Raw genomic sequence first — 13117 nt, 5'->3', positions numbered from 1 at the left:
CCCAATTACGACACACACAAGCGGGCTAGGAAACTTTTTCAATAATTCAATCCCGCCGGCGAAATTGTCCCACATACTTGGCTTGGCTATTATTCTGCGCTCTGCGGATCAGTAATTTGTTCCTAGATTGCGTGCTGACAGGCCTGGTTTGCGACAACACTGCGGACCATCCTCCAGAATCACATTTCCCATATTTGTTTCTGTTCTGACAAATTGAGCTTTCCCGGCCCTCGAATTAGTGATGTAACTGCGTTGCACTGATGGAAAAGTTGCGAAGCGGTTTCTGTTCCCACATGGTCCAGGCTGTGCCCGCATTTCGCATTTCGCCTCCCGTCAACCGTGCTTGATTCTTTAATCGGTTTCTCGGGGTTCAAAAGCCCATTCATTACCGGTCCATGGTTTTACCCGCGCTTCCTCATGTCACTAAGGTGGACCATGGGTCTACATGGACCATTCCACCCATTTTCAGACTAGGGTTTCGCGATACAGCCAAATCCACCAACAAAACGAGGTAGGAAAATGCTTAGCGCCAGCACTGAGATCAGAGCTTATCGGTCAGTGGATGAGGAGCCGGGAAAAAAGCAAAATGCCGCCACATCAAAGGGCGAGTTCAACTTTTTCTTAGCAGACCCGAGCTCCAAGGACCGGGATGTAATTAGGGTTAGGGCTAGGGCGGATCAAGGCTTGGCATGTATTTCAATACAGCCAGCACACAAAGATGGGTGGAGCAAATCGGTAATACCAATACAACCGCCATCGAACCTCCTTCTCTTTGAAGAGGTGTGGACCTGCGGATCTTATATCAACGTTTGCGACGCCTAGCCGACCCGCAGAAGACGGCTCCGAGTAGCAAATAGCTTAGCTTTGTGTGCCCGAGTCCAGTTCTCTTCTGCGGATACTTGTTCCAGATGAGTATATAGTTACTTACGATGTTTAGCGTATGTGGGGAGGGCAGCATCCAAAACATGTACTGACCAGCACATCTCGCCATAACCACAAGTCGCTGGCAGTCACATTCGCTTCCTATTACCTAATAGATTCTCTGGCTGATGCTATTTCTTCGAGTTCTCACGGAATGGTGGTCCTCCTGATGCGGCTGAGGAGTAACATCACATCAGTTGACATATGTTCAATTTCCCCTCAGTTGAAACCGTGAATTGATTCCGCTTTCAGTGTGAGGATCCGTTCCAATCATTTTGCAGAGATGAAAGATAGTTCGTTAGCCCAGTCAAGTCCTTTTGATGTAGTGGCTAGGTATGCTCTTACGACTGACGGCCACGCAGATTTCAGCAGTTGAGCTGCATGAAAGGGATACTCGGTCACGCATTATTGGAAACGGCCCACCAAACGCGTTTCCATCAGGCTTCAAAAGACCGGACTTATGAATACTAGTATTGTCTTACTCATAGTCGCACTCTGGTGTGTTGGAAATGGAGCTGGCTCGAATTCTTGGTTGTGTGACCATTTTGCTTGAAACACCGCTTCCCTTCGGGCTGGCCACCGACTGGCGAAGTTAACACATGTCCCACAATTGTTATTCGTGGTGTTCATAACGGGGGACCCCCAAGCCAAAAGTGTGTTTCGAAAAACGGCCAGTTTTGGAAATTTGCAACGTTTTGGTCCCGACGGCTTCCTGCACTCAATGATCAAAGCTGCCTCGAAAATTCCGGAAATCAATTTTGCCAGTATCAGGGTCACGAAAGCGCGTAGATCTCACCTGAAATACTGCATCTATTGCTAACGAAATTGGTGGATGCTGAATTGGTATGAATGAGATTAAATTTACCGTCCGGCACAGTTATCAACCATGCCCTTTTCGTCTGAATAGGAATCTGGAGTTACACCGATCTATACTATGAAACGAATGTGATTAAGTTCACAATGGCAATGGGGAAATCAAAATGTCAATTTGCCCATTCGCCATTTTCCCCTCTCTCCTGTCGGAGACCTAGGCATCATAGCGGAACATTCGCTTATACTGGATGGCAGGTTCCTGGAACCAGCTCCAATCGCAATTCAAGAAAATGCAACCAAGGCGTACGGTTGAAGATTGTTTTATCTTATCTTCAAACAGTTTACTCCAATTCCTGCTGATATCTCCGCTATGATGTCAATTAAATTTGATGAACCCAGATTATGAACTTCAGCCCGGATCCTCGAGAAATTCGATGTAGCCACCACGGTTGCAATGTTAATTCTGCAAATCTGTCTCTACTCAGCCTGTAAGGGCCATGGCCGCGTGTTCTGTATATGTTCTGCTCCGGCCCGGTGCCAGGAAGGGAATGGGAACGAATAATCGAAGAGTGGGTTACAGGGGCGGCAGATCACCCCCTACTTAGCACTGTATCTGAGACAGCGGCTCCAAATCCGGGTTACCAGACCACCTGCTGCCCAGTCCCTCAGTGTTCCTGTAATGTCATCTTTGTGTTGTCGCTTGCATCATTTACTTCCAGATATATTTCCATTCCACCAAAGCGTTATTTGGTGGATATTTTGCTAGGAAACCTGGGAAAACCTGGAGCACTGGGCCGCCTCTTCATAGAACAAACTGGTGAGGTGACCTTCTACTCACGTACTGTACAGTATCATATTTACCTGTTTAACTAAATACCCCAAGCAGGTTCACTGAGAATCCCCCTCTGCATGATGAGAATCAGTAAAAATATCCACGCTCCTTACGTTATTTAGAACGTGTGACTTCCCCCCGCGATATCCGCAGGGCCTATCAAATAGGCAATTGGAATTTAACAGAAGAGTCTTCGTTTGTTACTCGAGAGGGCCATAGACATGTTTGCATGCGGAGTACTTCCTCAACATCTAGCACGGTTTACAATAATCGATTTCGGCTCGTTTCCTGGAGGGATGTTTTTGATCTACGTTGGACGAATGAACGTTGTTTGTATTAGGATTATATAACTCAGAGATATAGTTACTGAATTGCACCTATTCTACTTATCTAGTTAAACTTCCAATTTTCCCCCTGGAAATTTCAAAGGCGCTCAATAGCTCATCAAAAAATAAACAAAAAAGAATGTAAGGTAGTTGGATATATTTAAATTAGTATCATGCAGGCTTTTCATAAACGGAAATCTCACGTTTTCGATTTTCGTCTTTCTATGTAAAATTTCTAATGTCTAGGCAGTCAAAATCTTGGTCTCCCCATCTTTCAGCCTTCCAGCACCAACAAGCCCCTTGACCATTTCACCATAAGTCGACTTGACAGCCGCTGCGTCTTTTCCTGCGGCCGCGAGTTTCGCAGCGAGCTCCGCAAGCTCCTCATTGCTAATTTTGCTAATAAGCACATCGATATCGTTCAGTACGCCATCCACTTGCGCCGCAGTGGCATCCCCACCCTCAGCAAAATAGTTCACATCCTTAACGCTGCCCTTAAGCACACGCTTGTTTTTCTTGGCAGCGTTCTTCGCGGCCTCCTTCGCCTTCTTGCCCTCCAACTTCTCGGCCTTGGCAGCTTCCTCGGCCTCCTTCTTCCGCTGCTCTTCCTCTAGCCGCGCTTTCTCCTTCTCCTCCGCTAGGCGCTTCGCCTCGGCCTCCTTCTCGAGCTTGCGCTTGTCCTTGTTTGCACGTTCCGCTTTGCGGAACTTCTTGATCCGTTCGTCAGCAGCAAGAGCGTCGTCTACTAGTCTGCGCAGCCGGGCGGTGTCCTCCGTCTTCTTCTTCCGGCGGGCGTTGGCGTTCTTGCGCTCGATGTGGCGTTTGTGATCGCGGTTCTCGTTGTCATCAGGGACGTCCTCGTCTTCATACTCGAACGACCTCCAGCTGTCGAAGTTGTACCAGAAGTTGTAGAATTCCTCGACCTCCTCCTTGGTACTGTTTTCGTCGCCAAGTTTGGGGACAGGTTGGATTTTGGAGAATCTAGCTTCCGATTCGAAGACCGGGGACCAGAGTTTGAAGAAATTGCCCTTCTTCTTGCCAGGAGGTGGTACGTTGGCGAGCTCGTCCACGGAGTCGAATTGCCGGCGCCTGACAGGGTCAAGGAGAATTTCGGTAGCTTTCTGGATGCACTTGAAGAAACTATCGTTCTCGTCGGCGTTACCCGATGCGGCCTTCTTGTCTGGATGATGGCGAAGCACCTTCTTACGGTGAGCGCGTTTAATCTGCTCGTCTGTGGCACGGTACCGGTGCTTGCTCAATCCGAGGACGGCGTAGTGATCTTGGCCCTATCGATATTGTTAGAACCAACTTTGTTGTGTGAACGGATTGAAAAGCCATCCACGTTGTAGATCATACCTTCCAATCCTTAGCATCCCTCTGAAGCATAATGGGATCCTCAGGCTCACTGATCTCGTCGGCTTCATCTTCTTCGATCTTCTTCACACTTTCCTGGGCCTGGATTCTGTCATCCTCAGAGAATGTCCGTTGATGGCGCTTCTGTCAAGGGGAGATTTCCAGTTAGTTCACCGCAAATCGTAGTAAGATATAAAGGAAGAGACGTAAAATATTTAAATAACCAATGGACGTACTCTGCGGGCATGGGCTAAAAAGTGAGGTCCAACAGGTTCTACGTTCCGCTGGGTAGCGTTGGATAGTGAACTGATGATTTTCAAGTCTTTCTCTGCACTCCACCCCTCTGGTAGAGTGGGAAGAGGCAAATGCACAATTTCAGCAGCAGCCATCCCGTGTCGGCTTCTGGTTATATATATTGATCTAGAGTATGTATATAGCAATTAGAGGGAAGTCCCAGAATCAAAGCGAATGATAAAGAAAGTGGATGCTGGAAAATATGATAATTTTTTCTCTAAATAGCTAAGCCTGTTTGGGACACTTCGCCGCAAACTTGGGCGTTACTTTTCAGAGAGATTAATATATTTACGTGGGCTTTGGTAGATTGGATATCGTGAACATATATGTATTCATTTTGAATGATACTCAGGCTTTTTGGCCTCAATCGGATCATGATTTGTATCAACTAGGTCTTGATCATTTCTCACGCTTCATTGAATTAACGCCCTGTCTCAGCAAGCTATAACGATATTCCTCCATCTCGCCTTTGAGTCTCCTCCCCAAAAGCCCTGCCGCAATTACATACCATATCCCATCTTTCACGGCCTGAACCAAACAGATATAACCCCCAATTATGGCCGCGACAACTGCCCCTAATCCTCTAGCCGCCTACCGCTTCCTCCTCCGCGCAACCCGCATTGCCTTCCAAGGTAAGATAAGCTCCCACATATCGATATCTATAGATATAAAGCTACGACCTAGCTCCAACTGACATTTAGACCTCCTCCATAGGTGATTTCACAACCCTCCATGCTGCCCGTGCTGAAGCGCGCAAACAGTTCGACCAACACCGCCAGCAGGGTGTGGATACCCCTATGCGCATCCAGCATGCAATGGAGACGGCGGAGATATTGAGGACGAATGTTGTACAGGGGGTTAAAATTTCCGGTGACGGGGAGGAGGCGGATCGATATGGTAGGTTATATTTTGTCTTTTCTTTTCTCATTTTCGGGTGCTGCGGTGTGCTAGCTAGTATCCTTGTCATGAGAAGATTTCGGGGCGAGTACGAAGGCGAAGATGAACGAAGAGAGAAGGAGAGGGAGGCAAGGGGGGGGTGTGGTCAGCAATATGCTAATGTAATGTATCGGCTTGAACAGAATTACGAATCCACGAACACATCGAGCGCGGGGACAATGATTCCATTAAGACGGCGGGAAAGAATGAGAGGGTTAAGGTTGCGGTTGGGAAGGCGTGTTCGAACACGCAGTAATCAGAGTAACTGATAAAAAGACATATATAAGTTATACGGGACAATGTTTGTCGAGGAGGAATTTTACGAGTTCCCGACGTATATCCATACCGCGCATGGCCTATGATGGCATGTAAGGTGGTTCTTGAAACGTGGTATAGGCCACTTCACTTTGATATACGGTATCCGAACTGAATAGTGAAACGGAGTTGATGGGCGGGCGGAGTCTTTGTACACTAGTTTTTGAGAGGGTATCCATTGGAGCAACAGTAACGATGTGTAAGATGTGTTATGAAAGACAGGGTAAAAGCTGCTTGTATATAATTTACACAAAAAAGTGTCAAAATGGCGCATGATCCCGGAAAGGGAGGGGAATAGTTGCCACACGCCAAATAGCCCAAAATAAGGCTTTCAGAATAATATCAATCACCCGCCAAACTGGCATACTGCACCTCCCCACTCCCCGGCGGCGGCGCGACGACAAACGATGGCTGGTGCTGTTCTTCTTGCCCAGTCGCCCCCGCACTCCCTCCAAGAGCAGCTTCATTAGTGGTTCTCCCTGCACCTCCTGCGCCTTGATTCTTTCTAGGGACCACCGCCCGTCCCTGCCGTGCATACTGCATTCTCTCCTCCCTTTCCATATTATCCAACGGTCGCGGTTTACCCCACTGCACACGCAAGGGGCAGCCCTGTATCACGGCTTTGCCTTGACAATGGTTTGCAGCTTTCTCCGCCGCCTCTCGCGACGCGTAATTGATAAAAGCGCAGTGTGAGCGGTGGGAGCAGATGAGGGAGCGCAGGGTGCCGAATTCGGTGAAGAATGTGCGAAGGGCGTGTTCGGGGAGATCGTCTTCGACACCGGTGATGAAAAGAGAGGTTATGTTCGGATCATCGGGGGGAAGGATGTCTTGGGGTCCTGGAGGGAGTTGGGCGACGCTGGGAAAACCTCGTCCACCACCACGACCACGCCCGCCCCGCATCCCTCCTCCTCTTCCGCGACCATGAGGCCCGCCACGCCTAATATCGCTACTTCGAATGGGCCCCGGGGTAGATCCTCCGGTGTTCGGTCCCGGTCCGTATCCTATTTGCCTTTGTCCTGAGCTTCCATCTTCTTGCAGATCTTCGTTCTCTCTGTTCCTGGTGTTGGTGTTATCCATCCTTCGTTGACGCTTGTAGTATGGTTCACTATTCGCCAGCCTCCGCAGCAGGTCTCTAGCCTTCTCATCAGTCTTTGCGTATTCCTCCACCGCCCCTCTCCCTTCCTCAATCTCCTTCTCATGTTCCTGTGCGTAGTATTCTCTGTTTATCGAGCTCTGCGGACCTGGCGCCACCATCTTTAAGGCCGCATCCCGAACAACGATAGGCAGGCCGAAGGACAGATCCAGCATGCAACACTGACAACAGTTCTTCAGCCGAGCGCATGTCAGGCAGATATTTGTCCGTTTTGTGCGTGCTGTGCGATCTGGTTTCCATTGGAACATGGTCATTGGGCGGGTGCATATTTTACACTCAGCGGCATAGTCTTCCTTGAGCATTTGGACGTAAGGGTTGTCGGGAAGACATGATTCGCAGACGGAGGGGAAATCTGTTGTCTCCCAGCCAGAGCGGTTGATATCTTGTTTTATCTGAGGAGGGGGCATTGTAAGGGTCTCCTGTAATTATTTTGCCTTGATGATGGTGACGCTTCTGCTGGAAAGGATTTTGATAACATCGAATTGGGACGATCTTGGCGCGATCACATGTGAGGCTGAGTGAATGATGACTAATTATCGGAAGGTATCAACTTTGATCCGGATAGCACATTTTCTGTGGCCCTTGGCTTGCGCAAACACCCCGCAGCCCATCTTATCGAGCGATTTGCTCTGATTTTCAGTCTTCTAACTAACTCATAATCCCATGTCGAAGGTATTAGGCCACTAGGGCAAAAGAGCTCAATCACCACCAGCGCCATGGTGGTATAGAGGGTACGAATCACCCAATCCAATCCCCCCTACAGAAGGTTGTATATAAAAGTACGTCAGCATGCCTCGGCTGAAAATATTGCCAAGAAGATGCATTGGATGAATAATCTCACTCTGATTGGCTAATTCAGCTGTGGCGTCATCTTTTCCGGGCCAGATCCGGTAAGTTATCCATAAAGGGGCTGAAGGAGATCCACTTCCTGAGGCTGCAGAATATCCCGCATTCCTATTGGCCAGAGACAATCTACTAATCTACATGTGACACACTAATCCACTTTCGACCTAGTGCATACCCCTTGTTTTCTGTTCCTCCGAATATTTTCTGGAACTTGGATTGATATTTCAAACGTCCCACAACCCAACATTCTCATCAAGTCAACCGGTTCCTGTAGCGCAAAATCCTCTCGTATGCGTAGAAGCAGTACGGTTTAAGTGTTCGAGATACCATTGAATGTATTTGTCGTTCATTTCTTCTTAATTGGCTTCTCCCAAGTCCCGCCTCTTCCCGCCACACACCTTCCCCCTTTTACCTCTCTGCTCATTCCCGTGACATATATCAAGCGAAATGGCCCCGTCGACTCTTGAGGTTGAGGACCACCAGCGCGATGCTGCTTTCAACAAGGCTCTCCATGGGTCGTCAGCGAAGAGACGTGGTGGCCTAGCCGCCATGAGTGCCAAGGACCAAAAGGCACAAAGAGCTGCGGTAGACGAGTATTTCAAGCACTGGGACAAGAAACCGTCCACAGAGGAAACGGACGAAATCAGAGAGGTTAGTTTGGAAATAAATTTTTCTTGGGAAATCCTTCTAATATGTCATTCTAGGCACGTAGAGTAGAATACGCAACTCTTACGCGACAGTAAGCACCTCCGTCTGTCCATGCTGAGTGAGCCCGTGGCAAACACAGAACAGGAGCCCAAATTAGAAGAGAAGATGAAAAAGAAAGAGAGAAATAACGAGATCATGCGATGCGATTGTTCATTGGACTAACGTGTAACCGCTCCAATTTAGTTACTACAACCTTGCTACTGATTTCTACGAGTATGGCTGGGGCTCATCATTCCATTTCTGCCGGTTCGCATATGGAGAGCCCTTCCGTCAGGCCATCGCCAGACACGAACATTACCTCGCCCACCAGATCGGACTGAAGGAGGACCAGCTTGTTCTTGATGTAGGCTGTGGTGTTGGTGGTCCCGCTAGAGAAATGGTCAAGTTCGCCGGTGTCAATATCGTTGGCCTGAATAACAACGACTACCAAATTGATCGCGCCACCCACTATGCTGCTAAGGAAGGTTTGTCACATAAACTTCGTTTCACGAAGGGAGATTTCATGCAAATGTCCTTCGAGCCGGAAACATTTGATGCCGCCTATGCCATCGAAGCCACCGTCCACGCCCCCTCCCTCGAGGGCGCCTACAGCGAAATCTACCGTGTCTTGAAGCCAGGTGGTACCTTCGGTGTCTATGAATGGGTCATGACGGAAAACTACGATAACGACAACCCGGAGCACCGCGAGATCCGCCTTGGGATCGAGCAAGGTGACGGAATCTCCAACATGGTCAAGGCTGAAGTTGCCCTAGCAGCCATCAAGGCGGTCGGATTTGAACTGTTGCATGCGGAAGACCTTGCTGATCGGCCCGATGAGATCCCCTGGTACTACCCGCTGGCAGGATCGTGGAAACATATGACCTCGATGGGAGATTTCTTCACGATTCTCCGTATGACCTGGTGGGGTCGTGCGATCGTGCACCGTTTTGTAGGTGGGCTTGAGAAAATTGGCATTATGCCTCACGGCGCTCAGAAGACCGGTGACAGCCTGGCGTATGCCGCTGACTGCCTTGTCAAAGGTGGTGAAATGAAATTGTTCACGCCTATGTTTTTGATGGTTGGCCGCAAGCCTGAAAATAAACGGTAAACGGCTCTTTTATTCTATCTGAAGGGAATTGAGAAATGCGGAGTAATGTGCGTTTTGTGGAGTGATACTTTATTAACTTTTTTTGTTTTGACTTTTCTTTTATGTCTTCCTCGTCCCTAATTCTCCCCCTTATTATTTCTATAGAGCTACTCATGTTCCTCATACTTACCCATTACTGGTGGATGCACCCTTCCTGTGTCCATTATTTCTGACTTTTCGCACAAAATTTATTCTGTATCATGGGCTTCCCTTGCGGGATTCTACTCTTGTTGTATTCTGGTATCGCTCTTCACACTATCTTTTTCTTTGAAGCGTCATTTATATATTTTAATAGGACTGTACTACACTACTGCGGACCTCTTCTAAACCATATCCATGCGAAAGTTTCCAGAGAGATTTTCCTTTAAGAATTATATATACCTTTTCTTAGACCTGTATACTTCACTCGAAACAGTTTCAACGTTGATGGCAGGACAACCGTCGCAAACAGGATATCCAAATTATTAACACTACTAGACACTGACAATATAGATTGCGATACCAAGTTATTTCCAACTAATTTTATCAACCTATCTACCATGTCCAAAATACTCTTCCGAAGGCGGTTCCACGGTTTGCCTACCGGTTTGCCTACCGGACATCAAAATTCTGACCTTTGATCTTATATTTCTGTTTGTAGGCCAATGCCTCGCCATCCATCATACCATGTACATAACATTCACCGATTAATTCATAGCTAATAGGACCGCTCTCGTAACCTGACGTGCAGTTCTGACAACCACATTGACAACCGTTCTCCGAACACCCACAGCGATTCCGTTTATCCCCGCTTCTCTCGCGAAGCAAGACAGGAACATTGCATCCATATAAAATGCATACCTTGTCCCCCTTCTTGGCGCACATGGGGACAAGACACAGAGATTCTTGCACTGGAATGCTGGATAGAACTGCAAGCCTTCGTGACCAAACTGTACATTGTACTCGCTCTAGATACTGCTGGACAAACTTCGGACACTCATAGGCGACCGCTTCTTTAATATCGAGATCTCCTCCTGACGTTCTGAGGCTAAAGGCGTCGTGACACGCTTTTCGCCAGTGGCGTGGTGGTTTGTGGCTTGTGAAATCCCGATTCCCAACCAATGTCCTCCAGAAGGTCTCCGGGGGCGGCGAGGATGTGTTCTCCCAACCGACAATTTTGTTCCAGTCGGATGGAATGACGCCAGCGCGTGCCGCTGATGCCTTTTTACGTATCGTGTCTAGGACAAAGCCTTGGATGTTGAGACTTTCATTGACTTCGGGGTCGAATTTCCAGTCGGCCGGAATACTATGCGCAGCCCTGTATAGATTTGGGCTCGGCCAGGGTTTACCCACTAAAGGGTCAGCGTTGACTCGACGATAAACTCCGTGCCTTTCCGTTGCAAAGGGATTGTCTGAGACTGGCCGCATCCAGGAGGGCAGGTTCAGGCCGGAAGGCGCCCAAGGTCGGCACAGCATGTCCAGTGAGCGTGACTCCGTGAATATAAATTTCAGAACGTCCTTACAAACTTCCAGGACACTTTTGTTATAATCCACTGGGATTCTATTTTTGCGTCGCCTCGCACGGAGTGTTCTTACAATTTTAATAGCTAAGCCTTCTTTCGGCTCTACGGAGTCTGCTCTTGAACTTCGGTCCGATTCCCCCCTTGGGCTTTGGTTCGAATCAACGGATCCTTGGGTGGATGGAATGTCTAGATGGATAGCAGGAGGGCCAAGGCTCTTTTCGGGCGGCGCGGGGAGTTGAGGTGGCGTCGTATGTTCGCCCGCGTGTCCATTGACGGAGGTAGTTATCACTGCTGGTTCGCTCACAATGTCAGGGCTGACAAAAATCTGCGGAACCGGGTGGTTCTGGTCCATACTGTGAAGTCGCTTGAAGCCCATGCTATTATTATACGTACCATCCGAATGGGCTCTTTTCCGCCTTTCCGGGGATCCAAATTGCAGATAAGCGCTAGGTAACACATCGGAATTATTTGTTGGTGATGTCGGATACTCCGTGAATCCAGAGAGCCCTGAGAATATGCTCTGATCATCTGGAGGTATGACTTCACCTCCACGCCTGAAACCCGGGCGTGCATCACGAGCTAACCATAATACTGCATAGAGAACATCTCGAGGATCTGATGCCTCGAAGGCAGAGAGGGTTGACATGAGTTCTTCGAGGGAAAGGAGTCGCTCGAGTATCTGTCCCTTCTCCGACTTCCGGAACATATTGTCTGAAGTATCGATCAATCGGGCAGCTGCCGATTGACTCACATCTCCAAGATAATCCGGATGATTACAGTACTCACTTGACCTTCTCAAGAGTTGCCGAACGTTCTCCTTGCTGTGGACGAGAAGGGACACCGCGTTGGCGAATTCCTCCCACTCCACACATGCGCCTCCACAATACACGGTAGCTTTCTTCGCCAGGGCTATCTCCTGGATTATCCATCGCCGACTGAACCAGGGGCGCCTTATCAAGCCAGACAGCGCAACCCATTCCCTCAACAGCGACGGGTCTTCGACCGCTTTGTCGAATTCGTCGGGTTTTAAGCGACTCCGAATAAATTCCATCGCTCTGGTACTTTCATCTGCCTCCTCACCAAGCCAAACACGCACATTATCGGCAGCATCAAAGATTCGAAACATCATGCTCACTTGGATGCTTTTCTCCTCTTGGTTCGCCTGGTCGACACAGAGTGCATCGACCCACAGGTATCTATGCGAGTTCGGTTGCCGGAAACGCAACAATGCTGCTTTCAGATTTGGTCGTATTTCCATTGGATGTGATTCGCTACCTTGGAGAATTTTGATCTGGCAGTTCTGCCCCTTGGGACCCCAGGTGTAAGACAAGGCATCATAGGGCTCTGGGGTAGGTGCTCGGACACCATAACCAAAGCGATTAGGCTCCGGATCATCGTCGGAGGGGAGGGAACGCCGAAGCAGATCGCATTCAAGTTCAGCATTCGCTGCCCCCATATGGAGTCGTACCAGTCGAAATTCTTCTCGTCGTAAAGGTAGCTGCCTGCGGTAGTCGTACGATGCCATGGCTAATTGCGGCGAAATGTGCTCAAAACAAATTTTCTCTTTCAGTTTCTGCTAGAAGAGTAATCCTTCACATGGACCCAGGGTCATCATAAGCGTGACAACGGTTTGTCTCATTGAAAATAATGCGCCAGTATTGCGAATATAAGAGAGCACAGCCCGGACAGCGTCCTATGGGCTGATTTATGTTCAACCCATCGTCAACAGAGCCGCAACCCTGGAATATGAGGAACTTCTGCAACATGCGAGGCTGTTTCTGCAAGCTCCTGCACAGTATCGGAGACGCTAAAGGCGAATGGGTTCCCGTTGCTGGTGGCTTTTCAAGCCTCCGTTTTCTCTCCAACCATATTGCAGTATCTTATTCCTCGAATTTTGCCTGGGGCGTGGCGAAGTTCGCAAGCTTGACGAGGCGCCCGAACATCCAAGCCGTCACCAATCCAATCATGCAGCAAAGTTCCCCCGCCATCCAA

The 13117-nt window shown here is 48.8% G+C and overlaps 5 protein-coding genes across 5 annotated transcripts; 2 read left to right on the top strand and 3 right to left on the bottom strand.

Moving 5' to 3' along the window:
- Window positions 1-3134: 3134 nt before the first annotated feature.
- Window positions 3135-4634, bottom strand: HCAG_07567 (conserved hypothetical protein; the record flags this gene model as incomplete). Its single annotated transcript, XM_001537208.1, has 3 exons — window positions 3135-4178; window positions 4249-4389; window positions 4482-4634. 3 exons carry the CDS (start codon window positions 4632-4634, stop codon window positions 3135-3137), a joined length of 1338 nt encoding a protein of 445 aa, XP_001537258.1.
- Window positions 4635-5095: 461 nt separating this feature from the next.
- HCAG_07566 (predicted protein) lies at window positions 5096-5731 on the top strand (the record flags this gene model as incomplete). The annotated part of the gene is made up of 4 exons (XM_001537207.1): window positions 5096-5171; window positions 5254-5436; window positions 5491-5580; window positions 5619-5731. 4 exons carry the CDS (start codon window positions 5096-5098, stop codon window positions 5729-5731), a joined length of 462 nt encoding a protein of 153 aa, XP_001537257.1.
- Window positions 5732-6132: 401 nt separating this feature from the next.
- On the bottom strand, window positions 6133-7350 carry HCAG_07565 (pre-mRNA splicing factor slt-11; the record flags this gene model as incomplete). The annotated part of the gene is made up of 1 exon (XM_001537206.1): window positions 6133-7350. One exon carries the CDS (start codon window positions 7348-7350, stop codon window positions 6133-6135), a length of 1218 nt encoding a protein of 405 aa, XP_001537256.1.
- Window positions 7351-8236: 886 nt separating this feature from the next.
- On the top strand, window positions 8237-9584 carry HCAG_07564 (sterol 24-C-methyltransferase; the record flags this gene model as incomplete). The annotated part of the gene is made up of 3 exons (XM_001537205.1): window positions 8237-8440; window positions 8494-8528; window positions 8681-9584. The coding sequence occupies 3 exons, from the start codon at window positions 8237-8239 to the stop codon at window positions 9582-9584; spliced, it is 1143 nt and encodes a 380-aa protein (XP_001537255.1).
- A 573-nt stretch (window positions 9585-10157) lies between these two features.
- On the bottom strand, window positions 10158-12650 carry HCAG_07563 (predicted protein; the record flags this gene model as incomplete). The annotated part of the gene is made up of 2 exons (XM_001537204.1): window positions 10158-10202; window positions 10464-12650. The coding sequence occupies 2 exons, from the start codon at window positions 12648-12650 to the stop codon at window positions 10158-10160; spliced, it is 2232 nt and encodes a 743-aa protein (XP_001537254.1).
- Between the last annotated feature and the right edge of the window lie 467 nt (window positions 12651-13117).

The sequence above is a fragment of the Histoplasma capsulatum genome, genomic scaffold, assembly GCF_000149585.1.
Source record: "Histoplasma capsulatum NAm1 scaffold_9 genomic scaffold, whole genome shotgun sequence".
In the NCBI taxonomy this organism is placed as follows: Eukaryota; Fungi; Ascomycota; class Eurotiomycetes; order Onygenales; family Ajellomycetaceae; genus Histoplasma; species Histoplasma mississippiense.
Note: the sequence above shows the minus strand (reverse complement) of the source record. Positions and strands in the feature narration are given on the sequence as shown.